Source organism: Rhodnius prolixus, unplaced genomic scaffold (genome assembly GCF_049639745.1).
Source record: "Rhodnius prolixus isolate KJV_2025 unplaced genomic scaffold, Rpr scaffold_8, whole genome shotgun sequence".
Lineage (NCBI taxonomy): Eukaryota > Metazoa > Arthropoda > Insecta > Hemiptera > Reduviidae > Rhodnius > Rhodnius prolixus.
In genome coordinates, this window is record NW_027411593.1 from 4,383,788 (window position 1) to 4,401,994 (window position 18,207).

General features: G+C 33.8%; 1 protein-coding gene across 10 annotated transcripts in view; it reads left to right on the top strand.

Moving 5' to 3' along the window:
• Positions 1 to 18,207, top strand: part of LOC141450727 (NAD kinase-like) — a 189,211-nt gene that overhangs the window by 25,491 nt on the left and 145,513 nt on the right. The window contains exons 1-2 of one of the 10 annotated variants that reach the window (XM_074121452.1): positions 204 to 425; positions 2,635 to 2,731. The exons of 6 other annotated variants lie outside the window; for them this stretch is intronic. In XM_074121452.1, the coding sequence (XP_073977553.1) occupies positions 338 to 425; positions 2,635 to 2,731 (185 nt within the window). In that variant the 5' untranslated portion in view covers positions 204 to 337. Of the gene's footprint in view, positions 1 to 203; positions 426 to 2,411; positions 2,732 to 18,207 lie in introns of those variants that run through there. 3 more of the 10 variants (XM_074121456.1, XM_074121454.1, XM_074121455.1) reach the window with 3 other exon arrangements.

Genomic DNA, 18,207 nt, shown 5'->3' on the forward strand with positions numbered 1-18,207 from the left:
GAGATGGTGGATCTTAACCGGTATTATTAAAAGATTCTAAAAAAAGCATATATATTGATTTATTGATAAGCATAACAATTATAGACTTTTCTCCAACTATTTGGATAAGATTTTGATTAGAATGCTATAAAATTGAAAGAAGGGGGTCACACGTCTTGAGATATACAGTAGATGTTTTTCGTTTATCAGTCAACATATTTTATTATCAGTTTTAATATTGAAGTGTTACCAATAATAGACGTGGTTTTGCTTTTAATTTATGTTCTCAAATTAATTTTAATATTTTTCTAAGTGCAAGTGTGTTGCATTTATTTTAAGAATACCAATTAAATTAGGTATGAGAAAATGCTTAAAGGTTGCTTTCTATTTGCATTGTGGCATCGCACCAGATTGGCCACCGTCAGAATGTGCCCAATTATACCCAGGTATTGTTTTCACATAGTTATTAGGGTTTATCATCTGGAAAGTCGTGTGAGTCTCTGCTATGCCACAATTTTTTTTTTGTAGTAAGTTTAATGAATGCAGACTGATTATACAATTTTTGTTTGTTCCGTAATTGTTGGAAGGGATGCTGAACTTGATCGTATGATTTTGAGCGATATGCAACGCTGCAATCATTTCCTGTTTTGTTATTCACGTGTTTCATTCTCCCCCCCCTTCTGCTAAATGTTGCGAAGTATGTCCTGTTTATTTAATCAATACCCGGAAGTATTCAAATCAGTTGAAAGTTTTGAGATGTATTCTTCGTAATTCTCACTGAAAAGATGTTGATTTAAGATTTGTTGTAAAACAAAAAAATGACACTTTAAGGAATATTTTTTTTATGATTATTATTATTTAAAGCGCGTCAACATCTAAGGTTATTGCCGCCCTGAGCTTTTTTCAGTGCACTGCCGGCCTCCGGACACTGTCTCGTTACAGACAACACTGTCCATCACCGGACAGTGATGCTGTAAGAAGCTCCTAGGAAGAGAAAGAATCTCAGGGTTAGCAACTGGATTCGAACCCGGGACCTCCGCGTGGGAATCCATTACGCTAACCGCATAGCTAACCCCTTCCCTAAAAGAAATATTTGATAGTTATTATATTATTATTTTAGGCATAATATATCTTCTCTTCCGCATAATATTTATTAGAGAAGTAAGTCCCAAGGTAAATAGTGGAGATAAGTATTTCTAATTTAATATCACCTATTAGTAACATTTCTATCATATTTATGCCCAAAAAGTAGAGTGGATTTTTTAGGTGGCAGCCATGTATGCTCACTTTTAATGATAACATATTCATAGCAGTATCTATTTCAGTGCATTTAAGTTTGTTTAGGATGAAAAAATAATTGCCATTTTAGTCGTGATACATTTATTCTGCCGAGCTTTCGACCTAGGGACTAGGTCATTATCAGGGCTAATTTACAATATACTGTTTTACATCATTAGAGGGTTAGTGTGTCTTCTGTCTTGTCTGCTCATGGACTGAGTGTGATTAGTCTAAATAGTGCGATAGAAATGATATATTTAGTCAAAAGACAGAAAACAGTCTAAATTCCAAAAACTGACACCAACAATTTGAACAACATATACGGCCAACTTACTACAAAAAAAAACTTGACAATTGGCAACACTGAGACTTCCTTACAGCCAAACACATATCACACACACACAGACCGCGATCACACTCAGTCCAATGAGCAAGACAAGACAAGAGTACACACCAACCCTTTAATGATTTAAAAACAGTACATTGTAAATTAGTCCTGAAGATGGACCTAGTCCGTAAGGTCGAAAGCTCGCCGCATAATAAAGTTTATCATGACTGAAACTGGCAGTTATTTTTTCCCACCCTATTAATGGTTGTAATTCAAAAAACTCTTGAAGGAAATGCCCATAACAGGATGTTAACACTTTGCTGGGACTTGTTTCTAAAGTTAGGGCCTACGATTTCCTGTAAATGTCGTATGTTCGCCGATTTAGACCTTTTATTCCCAAGGGTTTTTTTTTTTTTTTTTTAGGGCATCCTTAGGTGTAATGGAGGGGATAAGGGTAATGGAGTCCCTTGGATATATAATAGGATAGTTTAAAACCTCGCGAGATGTACAGTAATGGAAAAATCATTAATGTGTTCACATCAGATATTTCGAGACTTTTCACCAGTGATTTTCTTATAGAGTAAGAGAAAATAGAAATATAACAATAAGATAATAATTGGCCCATAAAGATTGTGCTGTTATTACAAAAAATTATTGAATTGAAGAATTTCTGTATAGTTAAAATAAAATAAATAAAACAAAAAGTGAGGTTATAATATAACCCACTCTTGCGGCGCGGCCGCACACTAATCACGAATAGCTCTTTCCATAACAGAGTGTAGTGGGGGTAACACTTACTCCTTAAAACACATGTTTTTAAAGGTTTCGGGTTAATAGTGTGATGTGTTTTAGTGGTCAACTTGAATTCTATGAGGTTAGTGTTTTGTCGGGTTGTGAGGAGAGCGCGCTCGTATGTGTGTGTTTTGTGTTTTTTTTAAGTGTTTAGTGTTTTTGATCTTATTTATTGGATTAATTTGAATTGCTAGGAATTCCTAGGAAATAATTATAAGTTTTTTTTTTTTTTGTGGATATCCATTTTTTTTTTTAAGGTCAGTGTTTTACATGTATCGTGTGCATGCCTACTAGTGACATTTCGAAATGTGGTGGCATGGAAAATGACCACGCTCGTCAACATGGTTCTCGTGTGTAAGTTATTATTATTATTAATATATATATTTTTTTAATGATATATTTTGAAATCTGTTCAGTTTAGATAGAAGTAGGTGAATTGTTTTCGGTGGTCAGTTCAATCCCATGTATCCACGAAATCGGAAGAATGTCAAGAATAATTCCCAGTTTTTGTTGTTGTAAGTTTCCCAAAGAGAGAACCCAGACAATCAAGGATTTGGTTAAAAATCTGCTAATCGGAAGCGATAATTAATTGAATGGTTTTCATTGTGCTCCATGTCTCTTATCGCACGTTAGAAACACTAGTCTTTGAAACTTGCGGAGTTCAGAAAAAAAAAAAAAAAATGGTTAACCGTTGTGTGTGTTTGTCTGGGTAGTGGTCAAACTCAAAAAAGTGAAAAAAATTCCAGGAAGTCCAACATTCAGTATTTGATTTAGGGGCTAAGTTTGGACTTGGTCGACAAGCCTAGTGGAATCATCTGTCAAGATGTCAAGCTATAAAGATCATAATGACGCAAAGTCCTTACAAAAAAAATGGGGTTTAAATCCATGCAATTCATACTCATCGTGATTTACAGACTCATTCAAAGTGTTTAATAAGGGACTAATCAATTTTTGGGTGGTCCATCTTTCCCGGAGGAAAGATCAAGAACAGCGATAAAAAAAAAGAAGTTTTTTTTCGATTACTGAGTGAGTTACCTTTGACCATAACTTGTAGTTCGTTCTAGCCGTCCATTTTTATTCAATAAGTTCTCACTTTTTTTCGACTTGCCGAAGAGATTGGTGATATCACTACCAGCCAGAAACGGTAGTAGGACGTGTTCTAACTGTTCAATTAGATTACAGGTTGGCAGAAATTGCACGTCCCTCAGGAACTATCACAAAAAAAAAAACTAATGGCGCCCCCACACTTGCAGCGTGCATACTTTTTGCACAAATCAATGCGGTTTATTTGGAAGTGAATACACTTATTCATAATGCAATGTGAATGATTCTTTTTTATAAAAGTTTTTGAAAAAAAAAGCAGGGTATTTTCTTAGGCTAGTATCAGTTGTTGAATGGTGCAGGATTATGTCAGTGCTTTGCAAGGATTTGGGTTCGTAAAGCCGAAAGAAGTAGTCGAGCATGAGCGAGCGTAGAGGACGCCCCTTAGCGAAGCTTACGTAACAGCCCTTTTCATTTTTTTTAGAAGCCCTTCTAAGCTGCAGTCTATACCCTTTTCACTTCATTAATCTCCGTAGTTTGCGTAGTTTGTAGTGTTATTTGTCTTTTCTTTTTTTTTAAATAACTCGACTCGGCCATTTTTATCATTTTTCCTAAAAGAACAGCTCTTTAAGTACAGTATAATTAAGTATAATAAAATAATTAAATTTGGTAGATTTCAATTGGTTATACCCCCCCCAAAAAAAAATATATAAATATATTTCGACATTTCAAATGATAGAAAATACTACAAAAATTTATGTACGTAGACGTGTCAGTCCATTGGTAAATCCGTTATCTTAGAGAGAGAAAGTTAAACTCCCCTCTCCTGCTTCGTAATTTACCATATTTTTATCTTATTATGTTATTGTTTATATTTTAATTTTTTACTCACCTTAATTGGCACTTAACATTGGTTGTTAACAATAAAGGCAAATTAGTTTTTTGAAGTAAGCTTAAGCTGTTCACAGATTGTTTTTTTGGAAATTACTCGTAGGACCTCAAATTAGATATTTCCGGGGAAAAAATCTCGATCGCAATACTTCCTTTAAAGCAACAAAAACCGGAAGTAAACTTGTTAATGCCCAAAAAGCATAATTGATTTATTAAAATTAATACTGACAGACCTACATCCGGAAGTGCGGTGGAATGTAACTTGAAAAAAAAGAAAAAAAAAGTCAGATTAGATGATGACGATGCAGCGTTTCCTCTGGCGGAGTTAATGACCACACAGACTGAGAAGCCCTCAATTATGAATGACGTCATTCAATTATTATTTCTGATATAGTGTACTAACTGCAGAAGCGCTAGCAGTGTCGTCGTCTACCATTTAGCTGCTGCATTCCCCAGATAATGCTTGTAGTTTCAAATGATTCATGGTTCGCTGAACTTACACATTATTAACTGGCTGGCATTAAAAACAATAAGATTTATAAAGTAAAGCTCTTTTCACCATCATATTCGCCAGATTCTCGGTATTTCTCGGGGAAAATGTTGCTATATAAAAGTTCTAGATCCATTTCTGTACAATAAGCATGTCATAGTCGATTAGAATGAATAGAAGAAAATGATTAGAGAAGGATTACGTGATTTTAATTTTGGTTAAGCTATTAGGATATCAGGAATATAGGAGTACTGATCCATCCATTGGTTGTATGTGAATAGTTGTATATAGCAGAGGGATGACTGTGTGAGGCGAATGTATTTATAAGTAAGAATGGAGAGTTAGTGATAATCACCTAGACCAGTGGTTCCCAAACTTTTTTGACCCATGGACCCCTTTTTATAGTCAAAACTTGCCCGCGGACCCCCAAGTGATAAAGCTACATAAATGCATAGTTACTAAAAATTACAAATTTAAAAAAGCATTTTGTTGAAGAAGTATTTATTGAAATTATAACTTTTGTTTAAAATAAAATTTAAAAAAATTAATAATTTGGATGAACGTGATGAGATGTTATGAGTGTATTTATATCCGGAATGTTTGTGAGTAGCAACCGCTAAATCCCCACGAGTAATCTTTGGATCAGGTCTGCATGAAGTTAAGTGTTCGACAGTGAGCAAGCAAATCTTCATTTCTATTTTGCAATTTCGAAAGATTTGGAAACTGAGAACATTCTCCTCTTCCCAAGTTTTGTATTTACAGAAACGTTTTGCAACAAACGCAGCTTTTAGTTTTGATTAAATTTAATTGGCCACCTTGTTAGTCTCTAATTTCCATAATAATAAAAATGGATCATAGTTTTATTATTTTATATTGATCCTTGCGCGGACCCCCTGACGTTGTTCAGGGACCCCCAAAATCAATTTTAATTTTAAGGGGGGGGACCCTAAAACAGATCAAAAAATGTGAACATCCAAAAACAGGAAACAAAACGCAATTTGTGAAGTATCACTTATTCGTATTCATGGGAGGACTTCGAAACCAGATATTTCCTGTGTGAAAATTCAAAATAGAAAAGCCTGCAATTAAATGGAAAGAGATTTCCCTTTTTTCCTAGAAATGGGGATGAAAATTAAAAGTCCAGGGTTTGTCGGATAGTTATTTTATTCAGATACTTTCTGATCTTAATTTCCAAATAACCTCATAAACTATTTCATTGTTTCGAATGTACATGTAGACACACACAGTTCATTGTTGTGGTCTGATGAACTTTAACTAAGTCTAATAGTCTAATGAACCATTATTTAACCTGCATTCTGGCAGCAGAACTTTTAGCTCTAAATAGGCAGACAATAGATGAGAATAAGATGGTTGAGAGTTCCTTTCTAGGCCATTCAAGAAGATAATGGTGAATGTCATGACAGCTTTTCAGAAGGACCTTTTGTTTCCTTCGTCTTTTGTTTAACGTCACTCATCCTTAACTTCTAAAAATCTGGCGCCTTAAAAGAAACAAGAAGAAGAATAAGAAGTAAATGGCCCACTTCATTGAGTGTGAATTCCTATATTTTTGACCTATAAAAAAACTGAAACTTAACGAATTCTAAAATGAAAACTCTCTTTGCTTAATTTTCTTTAATTAAGAAAAGTATCGTACGATCGTGAAAATTTTTAGAAAACCCTGTTTTCAACTGGAATATCTTGTTTCAAAACAGATCTGACAATACAGTCACACATTAAACGAAAGTAGGTACTTTTTAGAGAGTTATTCGTGTGTGTGTGTGTAGTTACAGTGTATTTTGAAAACTGAAAATCGCAGCAAGAGGAAATTCGATATTTCAATTTGATCGATTGTAACTTAGACGATTGTAGAAACTTGCTCCACTGGAAGTGACTTCATTGAGTTCACTGTTATTTTCCTGTGATTTTTTGTTCTTTCTTCCTCTTTCAAAATATTCTGGCATCAGCCCAGAGCTGGAGACGTATACCCAACGGCCCAAACTAAGAGTACCTCCACTACTTTGGCCCCCCAAACTTTGTAGTTTGTACTCATCCCAAAAACTAGAAATCAAACTCTAAAAGCTAATTCTCATTGGCTCTTTAAGAGTTAAGAGAATTTAAAAATGAAAATTTTTTGCTCTCCCCGCATGACCAAAGGCTGGTTAGTGATGCATGGGGCCCGTTACTTGCAGAAATACTGTAATCTCAATTTAGGCGCCACGGTAGCCGAGCGGTTAAGATACTAGACCCGCACAGCTAAGATGTATTGATGGTTTAGTTGGTTCGATTCCCCGGTGTCTAGGCCTTGGATTTTATTTAATGGTTAATAAAAGAAATTTATAGTAAAGTATGTTAGTCCCGCAAAGCTAACATGTATTGTTGGTTAGTAGTGTTCGATTCCAGGTCTAGGTCTTGTATTTTATTTAATGTTTAATATGAGTTTATAGTAAAGTATGTTAGGCGTAAGATACTAGACCCGCAAAGCTAAGATGTATTGTTGGTTTAGTGGGTTCGATTCCCTGTCTAGAGGCCTTGGATTTTATTTAATGGTTAATATGAGAAATTTATAGTAAAGTATGTTAGGCGGTAAGAGACTAGACCCGCAAAGCTAAGGTGTATTGTTGGTTTAGTGGGTTCGATTCCCTGTCTAGAGGCCTTGGATTTTATTTAATGGTTAATATGAGAAATTTATAGTAAAGTATGTTAGGCGGTAAGAGACTAGACCCGCAAAGCTAAGATGTATTGTTGGTTTAGTGGGTTCGATTCCCTGTCTAGAGGCCTTGGATTTTATTTAATGGTTAATATGAGAAATTTATAGTAAAGTATGTTAGGCGGTAAGAGACTAGACCCGCAAAGCTAAGGTGTATTGTTGGTTTAGTGGGTTCGATTCCCTGTCTAGAGGCCTTGGATTTTATTTAATGGTTAATATGAGAAATTTATAGTAAAGTATGTTAGGCGGTAAGAGACTAGACCCGCAAAGCTAAGGTGTATTGTTGGTTTAGTGGGTTCGATTCCCGGTCTTAGGTCTTGGATTTTATTTAATGGTTAATATGAGAAATTTATAGTAAAGAACATATGTTTGCTAGTCGCCTCCGTCCACGACACCTAATTGGTAGTTGGTCGTTAAGCCCCGCTTGAAAAAATAGTCAATTACTTTACTTTTTACTTTTACTGTAATCTCAAAAGAAGTGGCTAAGTACACTCCCCCTCTTCTTCGAAATAGGGATCTTCTAAAATCATTGGTAGCTCCGTTCGGCTCAACAATAAACCCTACTAGATCTGTAGCCAATTCTCATTGATGCAGAGAAAATGGATCTAATTCTAATTGCAATAAGGCAATGTCTTGTGAGTCTACTACTTGTTCTCTTTCATTCGTAACTTAGAAATACGCTGCATTATCCCATATTGCACAATTTGGGAAAATGGAATCATTAATTTAAGCACATTTATATTGTTACACTTTCATGAGTGCCTGAGTTTACAAGTCGCGGTTATAAACTCAGCCGGCGAAAGGTCAGTGATTCTTGCTACGACTAGTTTGAGATAAAGCCCCGCGCGCTGCAGAATGTATGTCATTGGGAGTAACTCCGAATTGAGTTGAACTTTCTGTATGAAGCGCTTGCTTGTATTGTATATATACACAGTTTTTTGGCCATCTTTTAGTATAACTTTGTTCTAACCGTGGTTAAAGTAATTAAATTTCTCAATGAACGGAGGTGGTTACAGCCCGGAAGTCCCAATTCAACAATTGCAGGAAACGAAAAAAAAAATCAACAAAAACTAATTTGTTCCCATGAGGCAGTAATAAAATACAACCTTTTTTGAAATGCTATTTGTTGGTTGCTGGTAAATGCCTCGGAATCGCGGGAATGTTTTGGCACAAAATGTTTGCCTTTATCAGTGGCTGATACGATACGGAGGTGTGCCTTGTGTTAGCGAGTATGATCTCTGGGGAGTTTTGGAATTTTTTTTAAAGTTCCAAATTTATGCATTACTAAATAATGTATTAAATAAAATAATTAAAATATCTAACAAAAAAATTTTAGGCATTTCCTCAAAATGTTTTAAAAATAAAATGTTTTACATGAGTGATAACGTATTTAACCAGTTAAGCGTGTTTGACTTGTGTACACGTCAAACCAATTTTCTATTACGGTGCGTTCGACGTGTAATACTCGCGTTCGACGTGTATACTCGTTGTGAAAAACTATAAAATTGCCATTAACTATAAAAACGCGAAATTTTAATAAAAATACAATAAGAATATTATTTGGTGGGATGTCTCCTTGTATCTTACCAATAGAACTGCCAAGTATTTTATACGGAGGGGGATGGTGGGAGTCAGCCAAATGATAAGTGGTTGGTGGTACATGTTTAGTATCTGCATTAGAGATTGGGGAATTACCTCACACAAATAGAAGCTCTCAACCACTTGTGCAATGCCCGTTTTATTACCTTAGATAGAGATTCTCAGACCTCCGAGTTCGAGCATGATTTCATTTTGCCCAGAATTCAAAAAGCTCTTCTCTCCCTTGTGCAAAGCTCTTGCTCTTCCCTAGTTAACTAGGAGCAATGCATACGTGAAGCGGTGCAAGATTTTTTGAATGAGCACAGAATGTTCTGGTAATCTCAAGCCCCAGAAAAAGTCGCTTGCAGTGACTATTATGACTATTGTAAACTTTTGGTTGTTTTTGCCGCTGCGTTCGACGTCGTGTGTACACGTCATTGTCTTGATTTGAATTCCGCACACTGTTTTTGTTTTTTTTTTTAACTAAATTCCGCGCTTAACTGGCTAAAGCGATTTTCTGGGAAATCACAAAAAAAAATGAAGTTAAGTTTTCCAGTATATTGATAGTATCAGTGTAGGATATTTTTATCGCTAACTTCCTGTGTCACATGTGTGTACTTCCTGTGTCAAGTCACATGTGGGTACATAAAAGAAAGAGTTGTACTCATTTACCACATGTGTAGCTCTAATTCAGATCTTTCTCCAGTATTACACTTCTATCGTTAAGAGAAGTACGAAATATGTACGTAACATTAAAAATTCGAATACTATAAATAAAAGAAGATTTTATCTTAGTTACAGTAATTGAAAAAATCATTACTGTTTACGTGCATAAATTATTTATTTTAAAAACTTTTTTTGCAACTCATCTTGGATCTTATATAAGTATTATTGACAATTTCTTAATAAACGTAAGAGAAAGAATTCTTATCAGTTTATTTGAAGTGTTTATCTGGAAGATTCTATGAACTGATAAAAGAACCCACCTTTTTACATCCATCTAGAAATTGCTACAAGTCATACTATGTACTTGATCCCAAACTGCAGAACTAGGTTGTTTGTGCAAAAACATAATCGTTGATCAAAAAAAATTTCAACACATAGTTCTCATTGTAATAATTATTCGTTTTCTCTAAACTTGGTATTTTTATTGCCATTAGTGTCTGTTTTATTTTAAATTAGAAAATTTAAATAAATTAAATAGATTGGGGGACCAATACTCTGACATGATACAGTGGTAAACGAAAATAAAATCTAACCCCTAGATAGGGGATGGAAACTAGCACCGCAATACAGCCTTGCACTGCGGTCCTTGCCGCTCCTGTTCGCCGATTTTTTTTTTAGTTTTTAGTCTTTACTGAACTAGTTTTACTCACATGAGCGTAACGAGTGTGCAAATAATAATTTTTCAATGTGCAGTATTAATTTTTTTTTTTTCTGCAATCGTTTCAATATTTTAGAACATAAATTCTAAAACTGTGACGAAAACGTGTGTGGTATGTTAGTAAATTTAGAATAAGTTGAATTAACTTAAGCTTTAAATATGTAAAAATTAAGGAAATACAAAATTTTTTTAAGCTTATAGGTTTTTTACTACATTTCATTTAATTTTTTATTTTATATTTATTGTACTTACAAAATGTTCCCTTAAGGGGTTATAGGCAGTCAGAGGCGCCAAAAAAGTCATTTTTTCAAATTTTTTTTGGGGGAAAACCGTGTTTACTTTTTTATTCGGGAACTTTTGCATCATATCAGTCTATGTTTAAAGAACTTATTGTAATTTTTTCGTTACAAATTCATAATAATTGTACTAATGGCGAATATTTTAATGCAACACGTCAAAAAAATGCTACCCTCTCGTGGACATGATATCTTGAGACTGGGTCATCTGAAATCAAAATTTCGAAAAGATTTCGTTAGTAGATGACTTTATCTCGTACTTGACCGAAGGATTTAGAAAAAAATTGGATTTTTAATTTTTGGGAAAACTTTAAAGTTTGATTCACGATTTTCACTAAAAAAATTGATTTATGTTTGTAAAACAAGTTCTATTCATTGAAAAAAAAAAATCCTTCGTCCAAGTACGATTTTAATATGTGTAAAAGTAAATACGTAAAATTTCAAAAAGATCGGTGCAGTAGATTTTGAGATATCGTGTCCACCGACTTTGAAAACGTAGTTTTGAGAAAAACGCGTTTAAAGTTTTCAGCGGTTAAAGGTTTGCGAATAAAACCTGGATAATCTTTTTTTCAACTTACACAGTGTCATCGATTCCAGGCCCATAAAATAGGTCCTCCATGTCTTCCAAAATGTCCAAGTTTTCCGATTTCTGCTGTCTGCGTAGGATTCTTACCTCCCGCGTAGCAAGTTGAGCTCTGTGCTCAGCGATGGTAATTCGAACGGTCGGGGCTTGTAAACACTTTCACTCTTACAATTTTGCTCGGATCGACTTGAAATTTTAGGACAACATTCCTGAGATACTATACTTTAATATACATTTTTTTTTTTTTTTTTTTTAAATCGATTTTTTTCAGATTTCTGACTGCCTATAACCCCTTAACTGATAGTAGTAGGTAAATCTTACTGTTCGATTAGTTTTACCATTATATTTGTAAGTTTTAAGTACTTATCTAGTAATTTTCTGCAATTGATTAAATTGAAGATTATTAAAAAAGTGTGTATACGAGGTGTGTTCAAAAAATAAGGTGAATTTTCATTTTTCTCAAAAAATATTTATTTATTCATCGATTTTTATTTGGTCTCCTTCAAAGTAGTCCCCCTCAGATATAATACATTTGTGCCAGCGTTTTTTCCAATCCTCGAAACAGTTCTGATATGCACTTTTTGGTATGTCCTTGAGCTCTCTCAGCGATTCGGTTTTTATCTCCTCAATCGTCGCAAAACGCCGTCCTTTCATGGGTCTCTTCAATTTTGGGAACAGGAAAAAGTCACAGGGCGCCAAATCTGGTGAATACGGTGGCTGAGGCATGATAATGTCATTCAACAATTCCTGAGCGATGCTCATGCGACGGTTTTTTTTTTATCAAAATTCAGCAATTTTGGAACGAACTTCATGCCCAAAATTTCAGAAAAAATTGCATGACATGTGCCAACCGATATGCCGACATCCTCAGCAACTTCTCTAATTGTGAATCGACGAGTCTTCATAACAATTTTCTTTACATTTTCATCGGTTGTTGATGTACTGGGGCGTCCAGGGCGAGCGTCGTCATTCGCATCTTCTCGACCTTCTGTGAAAAGCTTGTAACACTTGTAAACCTTTTTTTGACCCAGAGTACACTCACCGTACGCCACTGTCAACATTTCAAGTGTTTTTGAGCACTTAATTCCATTTTTTACTTAAAATTTGATGCAACTTCGTTGATCCATTTTTTTCGACAGAAGAAAATCGCCGAACTCGCAAAACACTTGCCTTATTTATGCCTCTCACAAACAAACTAAACATGCTATATAGCTACAACTTTGAAAATATGTTCGAGACAAGTGTACCAACATAAAAAAAAAAAAACATTCGTATTTCGAATGTACGTAGCCCGCGAAATTTGAAAATTCACCTTATTTATTGAACACACCTCGTATATATATTCGTTACTACCTCGTAAAACAACACCACATCGTGATGATGTTACAAGTTATACTAGTGTGTGAGAAGGTTACTATCAGGTTACAAAACAGGGGTGCCTAAAGTTACGTGTTATATTTATATTATGTACTTACAATTTTAAATTAAAAAATTTGTTTTTATTAAAACGAATTATATATTTTCAATGTTTATTTTAATATTTGTTTGATTAATAATTTATTAAAGAATTTTCGCTTATTAAAAAAAAAAAACCTTAATTTTTAACATCCGGTTAACTACGATTGTTTCTCTCTCACACCCTCTCTCATTCTCTCACTCTCTCTTCCCTTCTCTCCCACCCCTCCACCTCTCATTCTCTCTCCCTCTTACAAACCCTCTCTCTCACTCTCTCTTCCCTTCGCTCACTCTCTTCCCTTCTCCCCTCCACCTCTCATTCTCACCCCTCTTTCACACCCTCACTCTCTCTCTCACTCCCACCCTTCCAGCCACTTTCACCCCCCTTTCTAGCAGAACAGATTATCCGAGTGGATTGGACAAATAATCAATCAGAGCTGAAAAGTCAACAACAATTGGGCGACATTTTTAAATGTTATAATTCTTAATGAATTCTTGACCACCTTCTTCTAACAGATCTGCAACACACATGTGTCTGTCTGCACTGAAAAAAAAAAACAAATAACGTGTTCTACGTTTATTTAAGGCAGGCGTTAGGCTACCTTAAAAAGTACTTTTAAGGTCTAAGAAGACCTTAGGTAAACGATTGGCGGAACTAGAGGTCCCATGGAGGCTTTATCTCTGAAAAAACTATTTACCATCCACCAATGGCCCCAAAAAAACAGACCTATTCAATAAATAAAAGGGTCTTAATGTGCATAATTATGTTTTCTTTATCATTAATGCTACATAATGTTCGTTCTTAGTTAATCTATAAAAACGTTATTGGCAACACTGATTGCAAGGCTATACACTAGTTCCGTAATAATTGAACTAATCATAAATAATGAATGAAATATTGGTACAGAAAGTTAAATGATTATTGAGACTAGTAAGAGAAGTATTTTTATTTGATGATATCACTGCAAATATATGTATACGTACATTTAAAGGATAAAAAAAATTAATTTTTACGCAGGAAGTAATATATGACTTTCAAGGTTGAATCTCCTAAATTTTCCGCGAAGATTATTGGATAATTCTGTTGTAAAATTTATTTTAGTTTAAGTTGATTCTTTTAATTTTTTTTTTTATTGTTCAGCTAAAATCGATGTTTAATCGATTACTGGTTTTTTGCTTGGGGGGGGCATTGGCTTTCGCCATACAGCCAGCATCGTCTAGGTGCTTATCACTAGAATATCACTCACTCTCCATTCTTACTTATAAATACATTCGCTTCACTCACATTCATCCCTCTACTACATATGTATATAACTACGTATATACAACTATTTACATAAACTACAGCTAATCGATCGATCAGTACTCTGTATTCCTGCCATCCTTATAGCTTAACCGAAATTAAAATCACCGTAATCCTTCTCTAATCATTTTCTTCCATTCATTCTAATCGGCTATAACTTTTAGATACACTCACATTTCCTTAGCTAGCTTTGCTACAGATTTAAGCACATAGATGTTGGTGGTCTTCGTAGCGAAATGGTGCATCTAAATACCTGTATAAGTCGTCAAACATTCGTTTCCTTTCTACCACATAACGTGGACATATGTCATTATTATATGTTTGAAATCCTCCTCCTCTGGTTTACCAATAAAGAAGAGCCTTATTTGAAACGAATGAAGTGGGAAGGTTGGTGGAGCCTCTAGCATCATTATATCGCCAAGAGATATGTGTAAGTTTATAAAGTTGACTCTAATTTGCTGGTTAACTCAAAAAAGTAAGTTATTGGTATCGTGTCAGATTTTTTTTTTTTTTTTTTTACAAATCTTTGACGGAAGTACGCGTTATTTTTTATTTTTATTTTATTTTTTTTGGGGTTGTGGCGGATATTGGTGTGGTGGTTATTGTGGAACGTGGATTTGAAAATGGGAGATCTACTGTTCAAAAATACTACGAGTGGTTACTATTTTATCTGTTAGGAAGAAATCGCAATAGTATGTGCTTTCGGTTCTACAGATTTCCGGCGATTACGATACCGGAAATCCAATCGAATGTGTTTTTTTTTTGGTGGTAGCGGAAGGGAGAAGAAGAGGTGGATTTTTTATTTGCAGGATATAGTCTTATATGAAAAATTAAAAACCAAAAATAATCAGCCTAAGTTCTCTTGAAAGCGGCCATTAAATTTAAATAAATAAATCGATTTCCAAGAGAATGTTTATGATTAATCAAATAACCGAACGACCATCTAAATTAACTATTCAATTCCTCATACGTATGAGTATGACTTCATACGTCACACAAGTAATGGCGCCACCGTTGGTTCATTTCAAAACTTAATTACCACTCGGTCTGTCAGTCTGTCTATTTGAAGGCGATATTACAGAGAACCGGTTTGTTCGTTCGTTTGTTTTTTGTTTATTTAGCAATTTTTCTAAATAAATATTAAATTATTGTGTCCTGCAAAATTGCTATCAATGTCATAATCATTGCTTTACAATTGCTTTAATGAAATTCCTCCAAAATTATACTGATTTATTTTGTTAGCATCATCTTACTTTGTAAACTAAAATATTATAATTATTGTTACAAGCATTTTGTAAAACTGATATTTTCGATCTATTGAAAAAAAAAGTAATAGAGATGATATAGAGGTTTGAAATTTGAAGCATTTGCAAAACATCCAAAATAAAACCTTCTATATCTCGTTAACTATTGCTACTAAAACCATGCTATTTATATCAGTTATAGAGCTACGTATTCTCTATAATTTGGTATAAAACGCATTAAAATCTGTACAGTAGAAAGAGAGAAATAAAGGTTTGAAATTTCAACTAGTTGCAAAACCTCCAAAATTTACCCTTCTATATCTCGTTAACTATTGCTACTAAAACCATGCTATTTATGTCAGTTATAGAGTTACGTATTCTCTATAATTTGGTATAAAACGCATTAAAATCTGTACAGTAGAAAGAGAGAAATAAAGGTTTGAAATTTCAACTAGTTGCAAAACCTCCAAAATTTACCCTTCTATATCTCGTTAACTATTGCTACTAAAACCATGCTATTTATATCAGTTATAGAGCTACGTATTCTCTATAATTTGGTATAAAACGCATTAAAATCTGTACAGCAGAAAGAGAGAAATAAAGGTTTGAAATTTCAACTAGTAGCAAAACCTCCAAAATATAACCTTCTATATCTCGTTAACTATTGCTACTAAAACCATGCTATTTATATCAGTTATAGAGCTACGTATTCTCTATAATTTGGTACAAAACGCATTAAAATCTGTACAGCAGAAAGAGAGAAATAAAGGTTTGAAATTTCAACTAGTTGCAAAACCTCCAAAATATAACCTTCTATATCTCGTTAACTATTGCTACTAAAACCATGCTATTTATATCAGTTATAGAGCTACGTATTCTCTATAATTTGGTATAAAACGCATTAAAATCTGTACAGTAGAAAGAGAGAAATAAAGGTAAGAAAATTCAACTAGTTGCAAAACCTCCAAAATTTACCCTTCTATATCTCGTTAACAATTGCTACTAAAACCATGCTATTTATGTCAGTTATAGAGCTGTGTATTCTCTACAATTCGGTATAAAACGCATTAAAATCTGTACAGTACAAAGAGAGAACAAAAGGTTTAAAATTTCAACTAGTTGCAAAACCTCCAAAATTTACCTTTCTATATCTCGTTAACTATTGCTACTAAAACCATGCTATTTATGTCAGTTATAGAGCTACGTGTTCTCTATAATTTGGTATAAAACGCATTAAAATCTGTACAGTAGAAAGAGAGAAATAAAGGTTTGAAATTTCAACTAGTTGCAAAACCTCCAAAATTTAACCTTCTATATCTCGTTAACTATTGCTACTAAAACCATGCTATTTATGTCAGTTATAGAGCTACGTATTCTCTATAATTTGGTATAAAACGCATTAAAATCTGTACAGCAGAAAGAGAGAAATAAGGGTTTGAAATTTCAACTAGTTGCAAAACCACCAAAATTTACCCTTCTATATCTTGTTAACTATTGCTACTAAAACCATGCTATTTATATCAGTTATAGAGCTACGTATTCTCTATAATTTGGTATAAAACGCATTAAAATCTGTACAGCAGAAAGAGAGAAATAAAGGTTTGAAATTTCAACTAGTTGCAAAACCTCCAAAATATAACCTTCTATATCTCGTTAACTATTGCTACTAAAACCATGCTATTTATATCAGTTATAGAGCTACGTATTCTCTATAATCTGGTATAAAACGCATTAAAATCTGTACAGCAGAAAGAGAGAAATAAAGGTTTGAAATTTCAACTAGTTGCAAAACCTCCAAAATTTAACCTTCTATATCTCGTTAACTATTGCTACTAAAACCATGCTATTTATGTCAGTTATAGAGCTACGTATTCTCTATAATTTGGTATAAAACGCATTAAAATCTGTACAGCAGAAAGAGAGAAATAAGGGTTTGAAATTTCAACTAGTTGCAAAACCACCAAAATTTACCCTTCTATATCTTGTTAACTATTGCTACTAAAACCATGCTATTTATATCAGTTATAGAGCTACGTATTCTCTATAATTTGGTATAAAACGCATTAAAATCTGTACAGCAGAAAGAGAGAAATAAAGGTTTGAAATTTCAACTAGTTGCAAAACCTCCAAAATATAACCTTCTATATCTCGTTAACTATTGCTACTAAAACCATGCTATTTATATCAGTTATAGAGCTACGTATTCTCTATAATCTGGTATAAAACGCATTAAAATCTGTACAGCAGAAAGAGAGAAATAAAGGTTTGAAATTTCAACTAGTTGCAAAACCTCCAAAATTTAACCTTCTATATCTCGTTAACTATTGCTACTAAAACCATGCTATTTATGTCAGTTATAGAGCTGTGTATTCTCTACAATTTGGTATAAAACGCATTAAAATCTGTGCAGTAGAAAGAGAGAAATAAAGGTTTGAAATTTCAACTAGTTGCAAAACCACCAAAATTTACCCTTCTATATCTCGTTAACTATTGCTACTAAAACCATGCTATTTATGTCAGTTATAGAGCTACGTATTCTCTATAATTTGGTATAAAACGCATTAAAATCTGTACAGCAGAAAGAGAGAAATAAGGGTTTGAAATTTCAACTAGTTGCAAAACCACCAAAATTTACCCTTCTATATCTTGTTAACTATTGCTACTAAAACCATGCTATTTATATCAGTTATAGAGCTACGTATTCTCTATAATTTGGTATAAAACGCATTAAAATCTGTACAGCAGAAAGAGAGAAATAAAGGTTTGAAATTTCAACTAGTTGCAAAACCTCCAAAATATAACCTTCTATATCTCGTTAACTATTGCTACTAAAACCATGCTATTTATATCAGTTATAG